The sequence below is a fragment of the Cynocephalus volans genome, chromosome 10, assembly GCF_027409185.1.
Source record: "Cynocephalus volans isolate mCynVol1 chromosome 10, mCynVol1.pri, whole genome shotgun sequence".
Taxonomy (NCBI): domain Eukaryota; kingdom Metazoa; phylum Chordata; class Mammalia; order Dermoptera; family Cynocephalidae; genus Cynocephalus; species Cynocephalus volans.
In genome coordinates this window covers 93,464,207-93,483,934 of record NC_084469.1, presented here as the reverse complement: position 1 = coordinate 93,483,934, position 19,728 = coordinate 93,464,207, and the positions used below count along the sequence as shown (strand labels likewise).

The 19,728-nt window shown below is 60.5% G+C and overlaps 3 protein-coding genes across 3 annotated transcripts; all 3 read left to right on the top strand.

Moving 5' to 3' along the window:
* The first annotated feature begins 5,912 nt into the window (after positions 1-5,912).
* On the top strand, positions 5,913-8,616 carry LOC134387498 (myeloblastin-like). The gene is given in 6 exon segments (XM_063109953.1): positions 5,913-5,979; positions 6,737-6,902; positions 7,085-7,226; positions 7,646-7,876; positions 8,393-8,507; positions 8,510-8,616. Coding segments are annotated over 6 exon segments (828 nt in total).
* Positions 8,617-11,989: 3,373 nt separating this feature from the next.
* On the top strand, positions 11,990-14,343 carry LOC134387497 (neutrophil elastase-like). Its single transcript, XM_063109952.1, has 5 exons — positions 11,990-12,056; positions 12,501-12,657; positions 12,940-13,081; positions 13,778-14,008; positions 14,143-14,343. Exons 1-5 carry the CDS (start codon positions 11,990-11,992, stop codon positions 14,341-14,343), a joined length of 798 nt encoding a protein of 265 aa, XP_062966022.1.
* A 2,214-nt stretch (positions 14,344-16,557) lies between these two features.
* Positions 16,558-18,625, top strand: CFD (complement factor D). The gene is made up of 5 exons (XM_063112347.1): positions 16,558-16,652; positions 17,050-17,206; positions 17,286-17,430; positions 17,896-18,153; positions 18,403-18,625. The coding sequence occupies exons 1-5, from the start codon at positions 16,595-16,597 to the stop codon at positions 18,562-18,564; spliced, it is 780 nt and encodes a 259-aa protein (XP_062968417.1). The 5' UTR covers positions 16,558-16,594; the 3' UTR covers positions 18,565-18,625.
* The last annotated feature ends 1,103 nt before the right edge of the window (positions 18,626-19,728 follow it).

The window sequence follows — 19,728 nt, the reverse complement described above, 5'->3', positions numbered from 1 at the left end:
AGGTGGGATCTGCCAGGTATGGCCCGGCCGGGTGCAGACGCAGCGTGAGCTCCTCATGGCGGGAGGAGGCGTCATGCGAGGACTTGAGCTCCCAGTGGCAGGAGAAAGCAAATCCAGGTCAAAGGAGACTCGGGGTGCGGTGGGGAGCAGGGTTGAGCATTTTAACTTGAGAAACAGAGAAACAGCACTTATTAAACACTTACTGTGTGCCAAGTCCTGCACTGGGGCCTGGGGACACCCCAGGGAACAAGACAGAGCAGGGCCTACATTGTTGTAGTTCCCAGACCCAGAAGTGTGGGGGGCTGTCAGACATTGTGATTGCCGGGGGCCTCAGGGGGCATCTGACCCAGCCTGAGGGTGCCAGGAAGTTCCTGGAGTCATCTGGGACCCAAAATTCAACTAGGGGTTTGCCAGGCGAAGGCTGTGGGGAACAGCATGCAGAGAGAGGAAACAGAGCGTGCAAAGGGCCTGGGGTTGGATTTGTGGTTCCAGGAGCAGGAAGTTGTGGGAGCAGCTGTCTGCTCGGTGGTGCTGGCTGGGGTGCAGGGTGGAGCAGGGCCCGGGGACACCCTGACATGCCTGCCGCCCACCCAGGGTGACGGGGGCAGCCCCCTCATCTGCAATGGTCTGGCCCACGGCGTGGCCTCCTTCACCATGGAGCCCTGTGGCCGGGGTCCCGACTTCTTCACCTGCGTGGCACGCTTCCGAAACTGGATCGATAGTGTTCTCAACCCCCGTGCTGGCCCGAGGGAAGCCCCGTCAAGCCGTGCGTAGCCTGTGACCTGCTGTGGAACCCAGCCTTGACCTTCGTATCCCAGGGTGCCCCGCATGTCCCCACACCTCCGGGCCTGCCCCCCGCCCCCAGCCCCTGTACTCATGACTCTAATAAAGAAGCCATTTCTCCTCTGCTCCTGATTTCTGCTTCACCAGGGTGGACAGGGGCTGGGAGCGGGAGACAGGCCCCGTGGCTCTGGGGAGGGTGAATGGAACATTAGTCGGCATTAGGGGCGTCGCCCCAGGCGCGGTAATTGTACAGATGCTGAAAAACAGGGACCGTCGTTACGTCCACCTGGCAGAGGGGACACTGAGTTTCAGCGAGGGTCGGTGACTCACCTGAGGTCACAGAGCTCGTGTGAACTTTGAACCCAGATCTATGCGATCCTGAGGCCCCTTCACCCCCTCTCCTTTCGGTGGAGGTTATTTTGTGCAGCGCCATGCACGGGAAACCTGGAGACGATATTGGCCCCTTGGATCACAGATGGCTAATGTGCCTGAAATATAAAGAGCTAAAATATGACCATTCAATAATAAGTGTAATTGTATATATAAGTGGTATAGATAACAATGTAGTTATGTCATATATAGTTGTATTAAACTAGATAAAATGTCCTTATTAAAATAAAAATTTCAAACCCTCGTATTGCATTTTACATGCAGTATTTTTAGTGTGTGTGTGTGTGTGTGTGTGTGTATTTTGTGTGTGTGTGTGTGAGTGTGTGAGTGTGTGTGTGGGTGTATTTTGTGGCGGGCTGATACACGGATCAAACCCCAGACTTTGGTGTCATCAGCACCATGTGAATATATTTTTAACAACATATAATAACATATAATTACAATGAGTTTAATATGTAAAGAGTTTCTAGGGCTGGCCGGTTACCTCAGTAAGAGAGTCGTGTGATAACACAAAGATCCAGGGTTTGACTCCTCTACCGCAAGCCGCCAAAAAATAAAAAGAAATAAATTACTTAAATTAAATAAAGAAAAAATAGGGATGGCCGGTTGGCTCACTCAGGAGAGCGTGGCGCTGACAACAGCAAGTCAAGGGTTAAGATCCCCTGGGCCGGCCCCGTGGCTCACTCGGGAGAGTGCGGTGCTGGTAGTGCTGAGGCCGCGGGTTCGGATCCTATATAGGGACGGCCTGTGCGCTCACTGGCTGAGCATGGCGCAGACAACACCGTGCTGAGGGTTGCGATCCCCTTACCGGTTGTCTTTTAAAAGATAAAATTTTTTTAAAAAAAGACAAAATAATGACAGCCAGTAGTAAAAAGGGCTCAGGAATCCAGATGTCATAGGGATGGATGTCTCCCTGTTGGAGACACGGCGGTTCATTGCCCAGATGACAAACCTGGAGTTGGGGGTGGGACTGGTTCCAAGAGCGTGTGGCCCTTCAAGCTGGGAGCAGACTCTGTCCTAAGGGACCCCCCGCTGGAGCAGTCCCTGCCCATCTTCCCCCAGCCGCGCGCTCCCTTCCTGTCCTGAGCAGGAAGGTGCTGGGCTTGGGTCCACCTGGCAGCGGGTCAGCCCGGCTCAGGGTCCCGTGTGTGCACACTGCTGGGTGACATAGGCCCTATGCCCTCTCAGGCCTTGGATTCTAGGGGTACAGGTTGGGACCCCATCACTGACACATCCCTCTGCCCCGTGTCCCAGCTATCCAGGCCCCGTTTCTCCCACCACCCCGCGTGCCACTCACTGATTCTTCGTAAAGCTGGTAGTTTTGTGAATTTTCAATGCAGATTGTGAAGTGTCTGGGGGGCTGACACATCACGTGAGAGGGGGCCACGGACGGGTGCAGGTGGATGGGCTTGGGTTGGAGGCTAGAGGACCCGTCGGGGTGCCCAGGGGGCCTGGGGGCCCGCATGTGTGCACGTTTGAAGGTCTCCAATTGGCACAAAAATATGCCCGCTGCGAGGGCCCAGCCGTGGTGGGTAAAACAGACAACTTCCCATCACTCAAGAAAAGAGCCTCTTTCTTAAGGAGAAGAGAAAGTGAGACCCAGAGACAGAGACAGACAGATGGAGACAGACAGAGACAGAGACGGAGAGAGGCAGAGACAGGGAGACAGAGACAGACAGATGGAGACAGACAGAGATGGAGAGAGGCAGAGAGACAGACAGATGGAGACAGACAGAGATGGAGAGAGACAGACAGGGAGACAGAGACAGAGATGGAGAGAGACAGAGACAGAGATGGAGAGAGACAGAGACAGATGGAGACAGACAGAGATGGAGAGAGACAGACAGGGAGACAGAGACAGAGATGGAGAGAGACAGAGACAGAGATGGAGAGAGACAGAGACAGACAGATGGAGACAGACAGAGACAGAGACTAGGCCCCCGGCCCGAGCCCTCGCGCCCTCCCTACCCTCGGTCTCCCGTCGGTCCTGGGGCCCCCATCGTGGCCGTTGCCTATTTCGCCACCACAGTTGTTGCAGGAAGGGGCCGAGGCCGCAGCCTGCAGCCGCCACTTCCCTCAGCCGCCAGCCCGACCCCCGCAGAGGCCCCCAGAGCGCTCCGCAGCCCCCTCCCTGCGACAACCCCCCGGCGGTGGTGTGAACGGTCGCGCCGCCGGGGCCCACGGCCCGAGCACCTCGCGGCGACTCGCTTGCCCGGTGCAGCGGGCTGCGCGCTTCTTCTCTTCTCTGCCTTGTGTGAGCAGCTCTATGGAGGGGACCCCCCGTGCGGCGATTCAGGGGCGCTGGCTGCGTCCACCCGACTCCAGGACGTTCCGCCACCCGGGAGTGAAGCCGCGTCCCCCGCAGCGGTCACCCCCCAGCCCCCGGCAATCAGGAGCCCACTTTCGGTCCCTGTGGAACGGCCTGTTCTGGACATTTCGTGTCAATGGAGTCACGCCCTGCGGCCTTGTGTGTCTGGCGTCTGTCACTGTGTCGTGGTCAGCGTCCGTCCCGTGGCAGCGTGTGGCAGAGCCGTGTGTGTCCGCCCAGCCGTGCACAGTCACCTGGTTTCTTGTGCCCTTGTTCGTAGTAAGTCATTTAACAGCCGCTGCGAGGTGGGGCTGTTCTCACCGTCCCCGCTTGACAGATGGGGAAACTGAGGTGCAGAGAGGTGGTTTCCAGCCAGAATCACAGAGCACAGAAGGATTCGAAGCCAGGCAGTGGGCACCGGAGCCCAGGGCGTGTAACCGCCAGGGCCTCCCGGGGGACAGCCGGCAAACGAGGCAGAGCCGCCCCAACCCGCTGCCCCGGTGCCCAGCGACGGGAGCAGCGGCTGCGGAAGGACGATCCGGTGGTCACCGGAGAAAGCAGGCCACGGCCAGCAGTAGCCCTGCAGGCTGGCACCCGGGCTCGTCAGGCCCCACCCAGGGCCCAGCACTTCCCAAAAGTCGAATCCATCAACCACTCCATTATCATCCCCCTTTCCAGGTGGGGAAACTGAGTCCCAGCAGGCGGAGCAGCTCACCCCAGCTTGCGGAGGGCCCTCATGGGTGCACACGGCGAGGCTCTTCCCCAGGGACGGGCAGGTGTCTGATTCTTAAAAATGCACCCGCGGAGAGGGGACAGGCTGTCCCTAGAGTAGAATTCCAGCCAACGGGCAGGCGGGATGAGGCAGCACAGCCAAGCGCCCAAGCCCGAGTCCTGGACGCGGGAGAAACAGGGTGTTTTTGTCTCAAAAGGTCCCCCACGAGAGACTTATTAAAGCCAGAGAAGAGGATCACAGCTATACGGTGACGAACCCGGCAGGCGCCACCCCAAGCAAGTGGTCAAGGCTAACGCCGTCAGCATGACACACGTGCACACCTGGGCCTCCCGACACGGTCCCAGGAGGACACGCGCTGCAGCTGTGGGGTCCCTCGGTCCCCCCTACAGAGTGACTGACCCGTTCTGCCCACCAGTCTCAAGAGGCAAGGGCCAAGGAACCGTCCCTGACCGGAGACCAAGGAGCCAGAAACACGACACAACGTGGGATGCTGGACCAGAAAAAGGACAACTGGGGACATTCAGGTCTGTGGATGAGGTCATCGTGTTGAATCGATGACCGTTCCCTGGTTTCGACCGCGGCCCCTCGGTTGTGTGAGATGACAACATGCAGGGAGCAGGGCAGGGGAACCCGGGGACTCTCTGGACTTCTGTAAGCGTGAAATCATTTCAAAATGAAACGTTACAGTGTTGCTCACACCAAGGTCAGGGGTTTGGGTCCCCACACTGGCCAGCTGCCAAAAAATAAAAATTAAAAAACTTAAAAAAAGAAAACATTAAAAACTTTTTTTTGTCCCCAAGTTTAGAGACCTCCTCTTTTAGGTTTAAACTTTTCATAATGACGAGTCAAAGAGAAGTGAAAAATAAATAAAAACAAAAAGAATAAAGAGTGAACAAAAAACAAAACAAAACAAAAAAATAAAAACCAAAAAAAATTTTAAAAGACGAGTCACTTATAAATAAATAAATATCTCCTCGGCACTGTGGACGCGGGACCGGTCGCTCTCTGGGGTGGGGCGTCCTGGGCACCGCAGGTGCTGAGCAGCGTCCCCGGCCTCCACCCACTCTGTGCCAGGAGCACCCCCAGTTGTGACAACCACAAATGTCCCCAGACATTGCCCAGTGTCCTCCGGATGGGGGGTGTGAAAGGATTGTGGCTTCACTGAGAACCGCTGCCCTCCAGGACAAACATGAATCCTCAAGCTGGAGAGAAGGTGTTTCTGTGGGTCTCGGGGGGGGGGACTGAGAGGATACACACGGCTCTGTCCCCCACCTTTCCCCCATTCCCTTGTCCTGTCCTGTCCCCAACTAAGGTGGGCTTCACAGTGGTTTCAGGCTTGCCCCAGCCGCTAGACACATGAGCACCGTCCCATTCTGCTGGGACCACGCCGGGGAGGTGTCTCCTTGGATGTGTGGGGGGGCTTGTGTCCCCCCAAGGGCTGTGGCCAGGCTGCCCATTTGTCCAGGGATCCCCAGCATGGGGTGGGCAGGAGCCAGCTTCTCACAGCCCCAGGGAAAATCGGGACCCTGAGCCTGAAGTCCCCTACATCCTGGTGTCTGGTTCTGACCCCAAACTCCCCGCGGCCCCCAAGGTTGAAAGAGGAAGTGGGGATGCCTGGCCTGGCCACGGGACAAGCCCAACGACCTTCCGTGTGGAGGCTATAAGAGGAGTGGGCAGCGGGCACCCTGGAGCCAGACCATGGCGTGTCACCGCGAAGCCCCCAGTCCTGCCCTCGCCTGTGTCCTGCTGGCCTTGCTGCTGGGTGGTGAGTGACCATCGTCCCATCCGCGTGCACTCGGCTGATTCTGGGGGAATGTCGCCCCCACGAGGGAGGTCGAGTCCAACACCCTCCTGTCACAGCCGGGGGACCGGGAGAGGCAGGCCCAGGGCAGGACCTCCTTCGCTGCTTGGGACTAATGCCTCCAGGGAGGGGAGGGTGAGAGGAAAGGGCAGCCCTGGGCAGCTCGACTCAGTTTCCCACCCTTAAAAATGGGCAGAAACCGGTGTTTCCCTGGGAGGCCAGCGCGGTGAGGATTAAATATGATACGCGAATCCCCGGACAGTGCCTGACCCACGGCGAGCGCTCAGTACTCATGGGTACCCATGAATAAATGAAGTCACTGAGTCAGTGACGCTGGTGTCGGGGGAGAGCAGGAGCGAGGGACCCCTCCAGTCCTTGCCTGAAGAGGATTTTCAATACTTCAGTTTGTCCTTCTGCAAAATGGGTCCATGTGTCGGCTATTTTTATTTATTTATTTTTTCTGCTTCTTAAAAACGTCCCCACCCTTCAGGACTAGGAGCCGGCCCCCCGGGACGATAGTCGTGCTAACCGCCAGGACCTGGTGCCCCCACCCCAGGCGCAGAGCCCTGCTTCCCACCCGCCCACCGGGGCTGGGTGCCACAGGATGCCCATGATGCAGATGGGGAGACGTAGGCTCGGAGCAACCAGGGACTGAGTGGAGGTGGCCCAGCGGCTCTGCTGTCCCCCCAGACTGTGGGCTCTTAACACCCGTGTCCCGCAGGTGCAGCCCGGGCCGCTGACATCGTGGGCGGGCACGAAGCGCAGCCCCACTCGCGGCCCTACATGGCGTCACTGCAGCTGCTGCAGACCCCAGGCAGCCACTTCTGTGGGGGCACCTTGATTCACCCGCGGTTCGTGCTGACCGCCGCCCACTGCCTGCAGGAAATGTGCGCGGGGCCCGCGGGGGAGTCCCAGCCCTGCGCGGGGGAGCCCCAGCCCTGCCCGGGGGAGGTTGGCAGGCTGGGGGGCCCTCCCCACGGTCCCACCTGTCCGGGGAGGGTCAGGCTCAAGCCCGGTTGATGGATCCCAAGCCCAGGATACCCCTAAAACGAGCACCCTGATCCCTCAGCCCCCACAACCAGGTGAGCATAGTGCTGGGGGCCCACGACCTGCTGACCCCTGAGCCCACCCAGCAGAGGTTCAGCATCACTCGCCTGTTTGGGAACAATTATGACCCAGAGCAGAGCCTCAATGACATCCTCCTTGTACAGGTTGGGGGACCTGGGGAGCTCAGAGGGGTGGGACCAGCAGGGCTCATGGGTCCCTCGTTCCTTCATTCCTTCAGCGAACACCTATTGAACACCTACTGTATACTAGGCCATGAGGTTTTGTCTGCGTTCTTACTGGACCCTTGGGGCTTAGAACAGGACTTACACAGTTGGCACCCAATAAGTGCTTTGTGAATGAATGAATGAATGAATGAATGAATGAATGAATGTGATCATGAGTGACAAATGCCACAAGGGGAGGCCCATGGGGTCCAGACAGAGCTCACGGCACGTGCATAGGCCCCAGGGAGGCCCTTTGGGGTGCTGGTGTGGTGGGGGGTCAGGAGGTGGGTGGGCTCGAAGAGGGGGTGGCCTCAGGGTCTTGGGGACAGGGTCTCACCGCTGCCCACGCCCTGTTCCAGCTGGACCGCCCAGCCACCCTCCGCGCTGAGGTGGCAGTGGCCCAGCTGCCGCAGCAGAGTCAGCAGCTGCCCCACGGCACCCAGTGCCTGGCCATGGGCTGGGGGCGCCTGGGCACCCACGCAGCAGTGTCCCGGGTCCTGCAGGAGCTCAACGTCACCGTGGTCACCTTCCTGTGCCGGCCGCAGAACGTGTGCACGCTGGTGCCCCGTCGCAGCGCTGGCATCTGCTTCGTACGTACCCCCGCCCTGGAGTGGGAGGAAGCTCCGGGACCACCGTCCAGGGAAGGGCGACGGGGGCCAGCGGGGCCAAGTCCCACCTCCTGGCCACGCAGCTGCGCTCGGTGCCTCCGTCTCCTCACCTGGAAGGTGGCGCGTCCACCGTGAGGCTCCAGCGGGGTGGGCCGGGGAATGGCCACAGCCCCAGGGACAGAGCGGACGCTCGCCTTGTGTCCGGCCGCCTTTGTGGGTCTGGTGCCTTCTCTTCACCCTGAGCCCTCTCGGTCCACGGGAAGGCATGGCGGACCCATCCTGCTCCTCCTGGGGCCCCCACCCGGAGTCCAGCGGTCCAGGTATCCAGCAGGAGGCTACTAAACGATCCCGTCCTCCAGAGTGGCCTCTCTCTCATTCACACATTGTAAAGAAAATCCAGACTGGAAACAGCATGTGGCCACCCCCAGCCCCCTTTCCCTGACACAGCCACGCCTCAGCCCAGCCTGGGTGACTGACCATCCGTCCCCGCCCTCACAGGGAGACTCCGGTGGCCCCTTGGTCTGCAACGGCGTCCTGCAGGGTGTGGACTCCTTCGTGATCCAGGGCTGCGCTACCCGCCAGTACCCTGACTTTTTTGCTAAAGTGGCCCTCTATGTGACTGGATACAGTCGGTGCTGCGCAGAGAGGGGGGCGATGGCAGTCCCCGAGCCGTCCCCGCCCACACACCCTCCCCAGCTCTGAGGCCGGGTGACAAGCCCTAAAGGGAGAACTCTGGGCAGAGGCGGATCTTTTCCTGAAAGCTGCTTCTTCCTGCTTCTGCCCATGGACGGTCCTTGGGCTGCCCCTGCCTGTCCCAGTCACCGTCTTCCTCCATCCCATGGGGCCATCGGGAGCCAGGCCAGCCCTGCACCTGCCCCATACTGATGTCAATAAAAGTTGAAACCCCCTGTCTCCTTTCTGTCCTTCCCACGCAGGGCAATGGGGCGGGGGGAGAGCTGCCCAGAGGGCCCCTGGATCCGAGTCCCTGAACCGCGGACTGAGGGTTGGGGGGAGTTGGAGCCGAGACATGGAAGACCCAGGTCCCAGGGGGTCTCACTGCAGATGCCCACAAAGGCTGCCAGCATGGCCCTGGGCAAGTCGCTACTCATTGCGGTGCCTCAGTTTTCTCATCTGGAAAATAGAGTCACCCCAGACATGTCCTAGAATGGACCCCACCCTGACTCTCGGTGACCCAGCTCCAAGTCTCCCAGCTCACGGGCTCCTTGAGGACCAGGCGTGATAACATGGGTTGGTCAGGGCTGTGACGGGGCCTGAAGGGCTCCTGATCCAGCCGGGGCAGGCAGAGGCACCGTCAAGGGACCTTCCTGGAGGAGGTGGCGGTGCCCGAGCTGAATGCCAAAGCGTGAGTAGAAACTTAGAGGAGGCCCGCCAGGCAGGGGCCCCGCCAGTGCGAAGACTCCGTCAGGAACCAACCAGCAGGGCGAGTGGGGTGGGGGACGAGGGCAGTCGGGGGGATGGGGCCCGAGCAGCGGGGACACTTGCCGCAGCGAGGGCGCGGACTCTTTCTCATGGCAGAAGTAGGCAGGAAAGGGGTCCCCCTGGTAGCGGCGGGGCGGGCACAGAGGGGAGGTCTAAGGCCGGGAAGGGGGTGGGGTCATCATAGACCCCCCGTGGAGGGCGAGTGGCCACACACGCCGCAGAGAGAGGGGCCAACTTGCTCCAGGACATGCCGCCAGGAGGGAGGTAGCACCTCCTTTACTGATTACTCTGCCGCCACCTGGTGGCAGCGTGCCAACTCCAGCCTGCGCCAGAACACCCAGGTCTGTCCCCGCTTCAACACTTTCAAACCTCAGTTGACCCCCATCTCCCCCCGCAGAGGAGCAGCAGCGTCAGGAGCAAACCTGTGCGGAGACGCGGCTGAAGCGGGGAAATGTGTGTGGACGAATGTCAGGCGATGCCAGGGACTCCATGGTGGCTTCTGTGAGACCCAGAGGGACCCTTTGGTGCCCAGCACTGGGGAGTCAAGGGCACGTGCTGGAGGGAATGTTGGAGTGAGCTCACTGATTGGAACAGAAAGACTCACCCAAGGAAAAACACACAAAAACCAGTTTTCTATGAGCTCATGTGAGTGAAAGATGATTCAGAGGAAAGTTCTGGAAGGAAGAGCACAAAGATCAGACCTGGGTGGGAGACCTGAACGTTAGGCGCCTGAGAAGGCCTGATCGATTTGTTAGGGGTTGGCTGGGGCTGCTGAACTCCAGGGAGTGGGCAGGGCTGCTGGCTGGCGCCGCTGGTTAGAGCGCAGCCTTGCACCGCCAAGGTCATGGGTTTGGATCCCCAGGCCGGCCAGCTGCCGAGATTAAAAAAACAAAACCACATCTAATTCAGGGAATGATAGGCCCACAGGAATAGTGAACGGGATGCTCTGCAAGTGAGACTGGAAGAGTCCCCCAGGGACTGAGGTCTCAGGGGGAAAGTGGTCAAATCTATTTTCTTATTGGGGTGTGACTTAGAACAAGTAAAGTGCACACGTCATAATTGTAGGCTCAATGACTCTTTGCATATGTGTAGCCCCATTACCGCCACCCTGATCTTAGAACATGCCCAGCCTCCCAGAAGCCCCCACATGCCCCTCACAGCCTATGTCTCCCCGGCAATCACCGGCCTACCTTGCGTGGGGTGGTGGCTTAACAAACCCTTAGACAGCACCTTTGTATGTAAGAACTTTACAAATGTTACTTCATTTAATCTTTGTGACAATTCCATGAGATGGAACCTACGACTTCCATTATACAGAGGAAGAAACTGAGTCACAGAGGGGTTAATTCAGTGGCTTGAAGTTACTCAGCGGTCGAGTGGTCACGACAGGACTGGGATATGAACCCACAGTTGACACAGCCACCACGGCATGTATGAACAGAGTATACAAGCGGAGCTCCATAAGTGCAGCTGTGGTTAAGTCTGGTCTCCCTGTTAGAGCCAAGCCCCCTTCCCTTCCAAAACACGACCTCCTTCACTTTCACCCATACCCGGCCTTGAAACGGAGCTGCGTATACAGCAGTGCTTGCTAAGTGCTCTACGGTGACTTTAAGACAGCAGGGTGGGGACCCCGGCAGAAGAGGATGAGGCAAGACCAGTTCGTGGTGACCAAACTAGGGACAAAGGACTGAGCCCGCTGTGTGCCAGGCTCTGGGAGAGCAGGGCGGTCCTGCCCACGCAAGAGGTATGGGGGTTCACCTGCCCAGGGTCGCAGATCGGGGGGACCCTGGGACGATCTGACTCCAGCCCAGGCCCCGCCTGTTCCTGGAGACTGGTCCGTTGGGTCCCTCCCCTGAGCCTTGTCCCAGAGCCAGGAGGACGTTGTTTCTTGCGACAGCCCTGGCTGCGGCCGTTGCAGCGGGACCGTCCTCGGGGAGACTGGAAGAGGAACGGGGGGTGGAGGCTGGGGGCTGGGCCGTGGGGACCCCCTGCACGCTGGGCTCGCGATCTTCCACCAGCTCCTCTGGGTGGAAGCTGTCAAATCGCCGTCCAGCCGTGACTCCGGGGGGCGGGTTAAAATCACAGCTCTCGCGCCTCGCCCCTGAGTAGGCAACTCTCTCAAAATGCCTCAGTTCCCTCATGTCAAATGGGGACCCAGCAGTCCCCTGTCGCCCCTGAGGAATGTCAGTACAGTGCTGGGCACTGCGAATGCTCAATACAGTTACGTGTCGCCGTGATTATAGTGGCCTGGGTAAACTGAGGCACGAGGGGTGTACCCAGTCAAGGTCCCTTAGGTCTAGCTTTGCCGGGTTTAGCAAAAATACAGGACGCCCAGGTAAATCTGAGTGCCAGAAAAGCAGACGAATTTTGTACATGAGTTTATCCCATGTGATATTTGGGACACTCATAAAGAAAAATTGCTTTTCTGACATTCAGATTTAATTGTGCTTCCTGAATTTTATCTGGTGACCCTTCTCGAGCCTGCCCTGGCCTCTTGCACTCCCCACCCCTCCTCCTCATCACCCCCTTGTGTCCCAGGGAGAGGAAGTGGGGACACCTGGCCGGCCGTGGGGCAACCATAACGGACTCCCTCATGGGGTATAAGAGGGGCAGGGTGGGCACGGGGGGCAGAGACCCCAAAGCCGCGGCCCCACCATGACCCTCGGCCGCCGATCCTCCAGCCCTGCCCTTGCCTGTGTCCTGCTGGTCCCGCTGCTGTGTGGTGAGTGGGCCCCTGTCCTTAGTCCCGCCTGTCCATCTGTCCCTCGGTGTCGGTTCCCACCTCCCCACTGTGCCCTCAGTCAGTGTGTCCCCTCATCCTCATGGGGAGGTGACAGCTGGGATGAGGAGACCAGAGGGTAAGACTGAGGTTCCAAGTGGCTAGGCTACCACCAGACACCCAGAGCTGGGGTTTGAACTTTGGGGGCACTGGGCACCCTCTGGGGACTCAGAGCCTGGTTCAAGTCCAGACTTGCCTGCCCCCTGGCAGGAGGACCGCGGGCAGGTCCCTTCGCCTCTCTCTGCCTCAGTTTCCTCATCTGGGCAACAGGGGTGTGAAGAGTCCTGACCCGGTTGGTTCCTGGTGGGGGCCCAAGGGGCCAAGTGTCCAGGCAGGGAGGGCCTCCTTAGTAGGCACTTACCACCCCGCACCCCTGCGTGTCCCCAGGCCCTGCGCTGGCCTCAGAGATTGTGGGTGGCCGGCCAGCCCAGCCGCACGCGTGGCCCTTCATGGTGTCCCTGCAGCGGCGCGGAGGTCACTTCTGCGGGGCCACCCTGATCGCCCGGAACTTCGTCATGTCGGCGGCCCACTGCGTGAACGGCTTGTGAGTCTCCAGGAGCCCCCAATCCCCTACTGGACCCTTAGTTTCCACGTCTGTCAGCTGGGGGGGTGAGACCAGGGACCCGGGGCTCCTCCCAAAGGGGCCTGTCCTGTGCCACAAGGACCCCCCTTCCGTGCCCTTTTCCCTCTAGGCCCGTAGGGCACAAGCCTCCCTCAGGCACGTAACGTGGAGGCACCTCCCAGGCTCCGGGGTCCCTCCACCGCCCTGAACCTCCGAACCTCTGGGGCCACCCCAATTGCCTCCTCCCCTCCCCGCTGCCCGCAGAAACTTCCGGTCGGTGCAGGTGGTGCTGGGCGCGCACAACCTGCGGCAGCAGGAGCCCACCCGGCAGACGTTCTCCGTCCAGCGGGTCTTTGAAAACGGCTTCGACCCGTCGCGCTTGCTAAACGACATCGTGATCCTCCAGGTGTGACCGGCGGGGGCGGGGAAGGGATGCCCAGGCAGGGCAGCAGCAGGTGCAAAGCTGGGGACACATAGTGGCAGACTGTAGGATCCACGATGACAGACCTGGGGTGAACCTGGACCCCAAAGGGGCGGATGATCACCCTCTGTGCCTCAGTCTCCACCTCTGTAAAATGGGGAAATGAGCGCCCCCAACAGGCCGCCGAGAGACCAAGCGAGACAGTGCGGGGAAGCGCTGCGCCACTGTCGCTCAGCACGCCCTCGTGGCTGTTACAGGTTGTGCCCTCCGCTCACCAGTCCTGTGGCCAAGGCAGGCACAGTCCCTGTCCTTGAGAAACGGGGCAGGAGGGAGACGGAGAGCAGAAACTCCTCCGCGCCCCACGCACCTGCCTGTGAAGTTACTATTGTTCTCTGGGAAGGCTTAGCAGAGTTTATTGTGTTATTGAGCACCTACTGTTTACTGCACTCAAGCCACATCCAGTTGGACCCCCGACAATGCCCTGAGCCACTGTGGTTGTTCTCGCTTTCCAGATGGGGAAACTGAGGTTCCCGGTTGGGAGCAGCTTGCAGCGTGGGTGTCCCGCTCCGCGAGATCCCAGAACCATGGTGGAAACTGATGGGGAAACTGAGGCCCAGGGAGGGGAGGGTCGTCACCCACTGCCCCTCGTGACGCTTGGGTGCCCTGTCCCACCCCCCACAGCTCAACGGGTCTGCCACCATCAACGCCAATGTGCAGGTGGCCCAGTTGCCATCCCAGGATGGAGGCGTGAGCAACGGGACACGGTGCCTGGCCATGGGCTGGGGCCGGCTGGGCACGAACGGGCCAGCGCCCAACGTCCTGCAGCAGCTCAATGTGACTGTGGTGACGTCCCTCTGCCGCCGCACGAACGTGTGCACACTGGTGCGGCGCAGGCAGGCTGGCATCTGCTTCGTACGTACCCTGCCTCCCCACCCGCCATGGCATCGGGGACTGCAGCCCGACCCCAGGAAGCACTCCCCAGCCCTGCAGGGCGGTGGGCGGGCGGGAGGTTTTGTAGTCCAGGCTTCTGATCTTGTCCTCCACAGGGGGACTCTGGCGGCCCCCTGGTCTGCAACGGGCTGATCTACGGAATTGACTCCTTCATCCGAGGAGGCTGCGGCTCTGGGTTCTACCCAGACGCCTTCGCCCCCGTGGCACAGTTCGCAAACTGGATCAACTCCATCATCGGCCGCCAGGATGATGGCCCCCCTCCCCACCCCAGGGACCCTGCTAGCAGGACCCTCTAAGGGCTGTCTCTGTCGCCCCACCCCAGCTGCCCACAGCCGCCCTCTCCAGCGCACGCCACAATAAAAATCCTCTGTTTTGTAGAACGTGTCTGGTCATTGGCTGCGCAACTGAGTGTTGAAACTGTCAGTAGCGTGTCTCGGGCATCTCTTGAGTACGCTGCCACCAGGTGGCGGCAAAGTCAGGGCGTGGGGCAAGATGTGAATCCCTCTCTCACTTTCTACAAAAGGATCCCAGATGCCATTTCTGGTTTCTGTCCTTTAAAACCCACTTTCACATAATTAGCATGGCAGGTGTGATGCCGTAAAGCCGTGTAGCTGGTGTTCATCGAGCACCGACAGGGTATGGGAATCATTCCGAGTCTTTGCAGGTGTTCACTCTTCTGGCCCTCTCCGCAGCCCTCAAGGCAGGTCCAGGGAGGTGGAAAGTGTGGTCAGGAGCCTGGGTTTGGGCGGAGGCAGCATCGATGTTTCCCAAGGCAACCCCCAGCCCTGATGGAGGTCGCAGCCCCAGGACCATGGCGGACATGGCCTGTGCCAGCGTGTGGCTCACAGTCTGACGGGGGAGGAAACAACCCCCCAAGCGAGCAAACAAAGAACAGAAATACCATCAAGGAACACAGGTCCTGCCCCCGCCAAAAGCCCGGAGTAAACCTCTCCCCCTCTTTGCTCCCTGTCCGCAAAGCCTCCCCGCCGGAGCTCACCCACCTGCGTCCCACCAGGGCCTTTGCCTGTGCTGTTCCCTCCACCCGGGCTGCCCTTCCCGCAGATTGTCCCCTGGGCAGCTCCCCTATCACATGTCCCCCCAGGTTCCAGCTGCACAGAGGCGACCCACTGCCCTGTGCTGTTTCCACTTAATGACTCCCCCTGGACATCTTTCCACCTCGACGCAGCATCTGGGCCCAATTCTGAACATTCTTATTTGCATAATCTGGACTCCCCATATCCTAATAGGCTGTTTTTGTTTGTCTTGGCAGCTGGCTGCTACAGGGATCCAAACCCTTGACCTTGATGCTATGACACGGCGCTCTAACCAACTGAGCCAACCGGCCAGCCCCCTGATGGGCTTTTGTTCAGTTTTTGGTCTTAATAAGGAAACGTGTTAGGATCTAACAAATCACATTTGTCATATTATTTTCTGTTCTTCTCTGCATGTACAAAACAGTCCATGGCGAACAGAAGTACAGGGAAAATATTGTGCCCTGTCCCTGCTGGAGGTGTCTGAGGTCCTTCCCCCCCATGGTGCCCGTGTCCTCTAGACCCAGCACCTCCACCCCATGGGTTCCTGAGGTTCTGACCCTCACCTCACAGGGGTCCATGTGACCCAGATTCTGCTCATCAGAACCTGCCCACAGTGAGTGTTTTGGGAGGGAACATGTGACCCAGGCTCAGCCAATCAGAAGCAGACCTGAGACTGGCTGGAGGATGGGGAATTTTAGGAGGGACTGACTGAGCCACTAGGGTGAATCCGGGGTCCCTAAAACCATAATAGAGGGTGCTGGTGAAGAGAGAAGCCATCACAGAGGAAAGGAGATAACAGAGGCAGACACCTGACATTGCTCAGGCGCCTAGATCAAGCCACACCTGACGGCAGATATCTCTGAACTTTCCACTTAACGTTGTTATTGAAAGCTCCACCCAGTCTGACTTGGTTTTTCTGTCACTTGCACCCAGCAGTCTTTCCAGCTGCCCCTACATACTACCTTTCCAAAATTCTACTTTTTGGGGTGTCAGGGCCCAGAGGCCACAGGGACAGGGACAAGGGTGTTGGGTAACCTTCTCCCAACCCCCACCGACCTTTTCTCCCTGTCGGAAGAGGAATAAAAGAAGGGAGGGGTAGGAAGATGAGGAAGTGGGTTGTTTACAGCCTGCAGTCTCCAGCTGCTATTGTGAAACTTTGGGGTTGGAAGGACGCTCTGGGTCTGGGTGGGAGACTGGGGTAGGGGCCGGGGGTGAGTCTAGCCCTCCCCTCTGCCTCCTGCCCATCCAGGGGCTGCCCCCCACCAGGGTCAGCACTGGGCGAGATTCACAGAGGCAGGAGGGACCCCCAGCCGCCTGTCTACTCTTGGTGCGAGTCCAGCAGGAGACAACCCATCCCCCGGGGAGAGTGGACGCGGCTGGGCGGATTCCCCTTTCCCCAGCTGGGCTGCTGCCCCCTGGCAAGTGGAACTGTGGGAGCTGCCCACCCCCTCCCATCCTCATAAAAGCGCCCCCAGGGCCCCGCCTGTGTCAGTGTCCAGGACGCAGCGGTTTCATGATGCACAGCTCAGTGTTTTTGGCGGTTCTGGTCCTCCTGGGAACAGATCTGTGTGGTGAGTGGACCCCGGCCTGGGGCAGGTGGGGGGGTAGTGTGTGTGCTGCAACCTGCAGGAGAATCAGCACCCCCTCTGGCAAACAGAACTGTCCCCCAGCCCCACCAGGTGGACAGAAAGGTGGGGCACAGTCCCCAGAAATGGAAGGCTCTGAAAGCCGAGGAACTCGCCAAACTTGGGGTCTGAAATCTGAGCTTTCTCATCTGAAACCCTACGGTGGAAAACGTGGCTTGTGTTTAATTGGAAGGCTTTAGGCCAGGATGTGGCGCTATCTGCCCCGGTACCCCCGGTCTGTTCTGCCTTCTGGGGCTTCCCACCCCCACCCCCCACCCCTTGGCCCAGGCTCCGGCCACACCCAGGCCTCCCGCGGTCCTCACACCCGCCTGTCCACCCACAGCGGCGCAGCCCCGCGGCAGGATCCTGGGCGGCCGCGAAGCCGAGGCCCACGCGCGGCCCTACATGGCGTCGGTGCAGGTGAACGGCCAGCACCTGTGCGGCGGCGTCCTGGTGGCCGAGCAGTGGGTGCTGAGCGCCGCGCACTGCCTGGACGACGCGTGAGCGCGGGGCACACAGCGCGGGAGGGGGCGGGGGGAGGGGACGCGGCAGTGACCGTGGGCCCCGCCCGGTCCCCAGGGCCGACGGAAAGGTGCAGGTGCTCCTGGGCGCGCACTCCCTGTCGCAGCCCGAGCCCTCCAAGCGCCTGTACGACGTGCGCCGCGCAGTGCCCCACCCGGACAGCCGGCCCGACACCATCGACCACGACCTCCTCCTGCTGCAGGTCGGCCAAGTCTAGCCGCAGTCCCTCCTGCTGCACCGGGGACCCCACCCCGACTCTAGCTTCAGTCCTTCCTGCTGCACCGGGGACCCCCACCCGAGTCTAGCCGCAGTCCCTCCTGCTGCACCGGGGACCCCACCCCGACTCTAGCCTCAGTCCCTCCTGCTGCACCGGGGACCCCCACCCGAGTCTAGCCGCAGTCCCTCCTGCTGCACCGGGGACCCCCCACCCGAGTCTAGCCGCAGTCCCTCCTGCTGCACCGGGGACCCCCACCCGAGTCTAGCCGCAGTCCCTCCTGCTGCACCGGGGACCCCCACCCGAGTCTAGCCGCAGTCCCTCCTGCTGCACCGGGGACCCCCGCGCCCCGCTCCCTCACGTCTGTACTCCGCACCCGAGTCTAGCCGCAGTCCCTCCTGCCTCGCACCCCTGCGCCCCTACTCTGACGTCCGCCTCCACCCCACCCCCCAGCTGTCTGAAAAGGCCGAGCTAGGCGTCGCCGTGCGACCCCTGCCCTGGCAGCGCGAGGACCGCGACGTAGCGCCTGGCACGCTCTGCGACGTGGCCGGCTGGGGTGTGGTCAGCCACGCAGGCCGCCGGCCCGACCGCCTGCAGCTCGTGAGCTTGCCGGTGCTCGACCGCGCCACCTGCAACCTGCGCCAGTACCACGACGGCGCCATCACCCAGCGCATGATGTGCGCGGAGAGCAACCGCCGCGACAGCTGCAAGGTGAGCGGGCCCGGGGAAGGGGCGGGGCGTGGACCAGAGAGGGGGCGTGGCCAGGGAGGGGCGTGGTGCGACCTGAAAGGGTGGGGCCTGGGAAGGGGCGTGGCCAGAGAGGGGGCGGAGCAGGAGCGGGGTCAGCATGTGCTGGTGGGCGGGGCCTGGCGGAGATTGACAAGCGAGGAAGCAGGTTGGGGCGGAGGAAGGAGCAGGACCTCCGCCCGCGACTGGCCCTGACGGCCGCGCCCCTCGCAGGGCGACTCGGGGGGCCCGCTGGTGTGCGGGGGCGTGCTCGAGGGCGTGGTCACCTCGGGCTCGCGTGTCTGCGGCAACCGCAAGAAGCCCGGCATCTACACGCGCGTGGCGAGCTACGTGCCCTGGATGGACGGCGTCATGGCCGGGGACGCGGCGGCCTGAGGACGGCCGGAAGGTGGCGGTCGCGGCGGGGGGTGCAGAGCAATAAAGCCGTTCAGTCCTGCATCGGTCAGTCTTCATTAAGCACGACGGGGGCGACCCAGACCGGGGCGGAGCGAGAATTCACAAGGACGCGTAAAAGCGCAGGGAGGGATAGTACAGGGCGGGCAGGTGGCGAGGCTGAGAAGAGGGGACCGCGCACCTTGCGGGGGCCCGGAGCCAAAGCCCGGAAATCCGGGCGCAGCCGGCGGGGGTCGTGTCACGACCCGGCCACACGGTGGCGCCCTCGCCCTTCCCTGGAATTCCGAGGAGGGGCCCGCGGGTGGGGTGCGGCAGGGTGTCCCCTCTTGTTCTGGATAATGGGCGGCTCTCCCTTTGCTTCCCAAGTGGAACGTGAGGGCTACTTTGTGTACGACTCCGTTCCAGGCTGAGATTTAGACCCGGGAAGTTGTGCTCTTACGACGTTTGTCCCAAGAGGGGAAATTGAGGCTTAGAGAGGCTGAGTGACTTTCCTGAGATAAAACAGACGCTCCAGGACAAGCGTCGGATTCGAACCCAGAGCCGCGGTGCCTGCGTTCCTAAGCTACCCCCATGTGCTGCTGGGTTCATAGAATGAGGCCAGTTGACGGGTGTCCCAGAGCAGCTACACCTGCTGGGGTCCCTGCTGACTCGCTGCCCCCCACGGGTCTCAGGCCACCCCTCTGGGCTCCGAGACCCTGTGCCCTTTCTCTTACCTGGAGGAAGGACGTTGAAGGCCCAGGACCTACTAGGTGCTAGGCATCACCCTGGCCCACAAAGGGGGGATTTGTGGCCTCCCTTTTGTTGAAAAAGAGACTGAGGGTCTGAGAGGTGAAGCACGCGCCCCACTGGGCAATGGGGAGGTGGAACTGGAGGCTGCGCCTGGGTTCTCCTTTGTGTACTGTGGGACGTTCACCTCGGAATCACGTTCATGCACAAGCATTTGCTGAACACCTACTGAGTGCCAGGTCCTGGGCTGGGCGCGGTGGGTGCAGATACGACCCAGCCCGGCTACTTGTAAGGAACTCGGTCAAATACTCCATCGCGTGGAATGTAATTTCTTGAACCGTCCGTGAGTGGCATGAGGTTGTCCTCAGCGTGTTCATGAATTTCATATGTAATTGTAAACGTTTTACAACGTTTAAATAA

Excerpts from the sequence above, each read along its gene's own strand:
- CFD (XM_063112347.1), top strand. The coding sequence starts at position 16,595 with ATGATGCACAGCTCAGTGTTTTTGGCGGTTCTGGTCCTCCTGGGAACA. Across the intron at positions 17,207-17,285 it reads GCGCACTGCCTGGACGACGC|GGCCGACGGAAAGGTGCAGG; the intron begins GTGAGCGCGGGG and ends CCCGGTCCCCAG. Across the intron at positions 17,431-17,895 it reads ACGACCTCCTCCTGCTGCAG|CTGTCTGAAAAGGCCGAGCT; the intron begins GTCGGCCAAGTC and ends CCCACCCCCCAG.
- LOC134387497 (XM_063109952.1), top strand. The coding sequence starts at position 11,990 with ATGACCCTCGGCCGCCGATCCTCCAGCCCTGCCCTTGCCTGTGTCCTG. Across the intron at positions 12,658-12,939 it reads GCCCACTGCGTGAACGGCTT|AAACTTCCGGTCGGTGCAGG; the intron begins GTGAGTCTCCAG and ends CGCTGCCCGCAG. Across the intron at positions 13,082-13,777 it reads ACGACATCGTGATCCTCCAG|CTCAACGGGTCTGCCACCAT; the intron begins GTGTGACCGGCG and ends CACCCCCCACAG.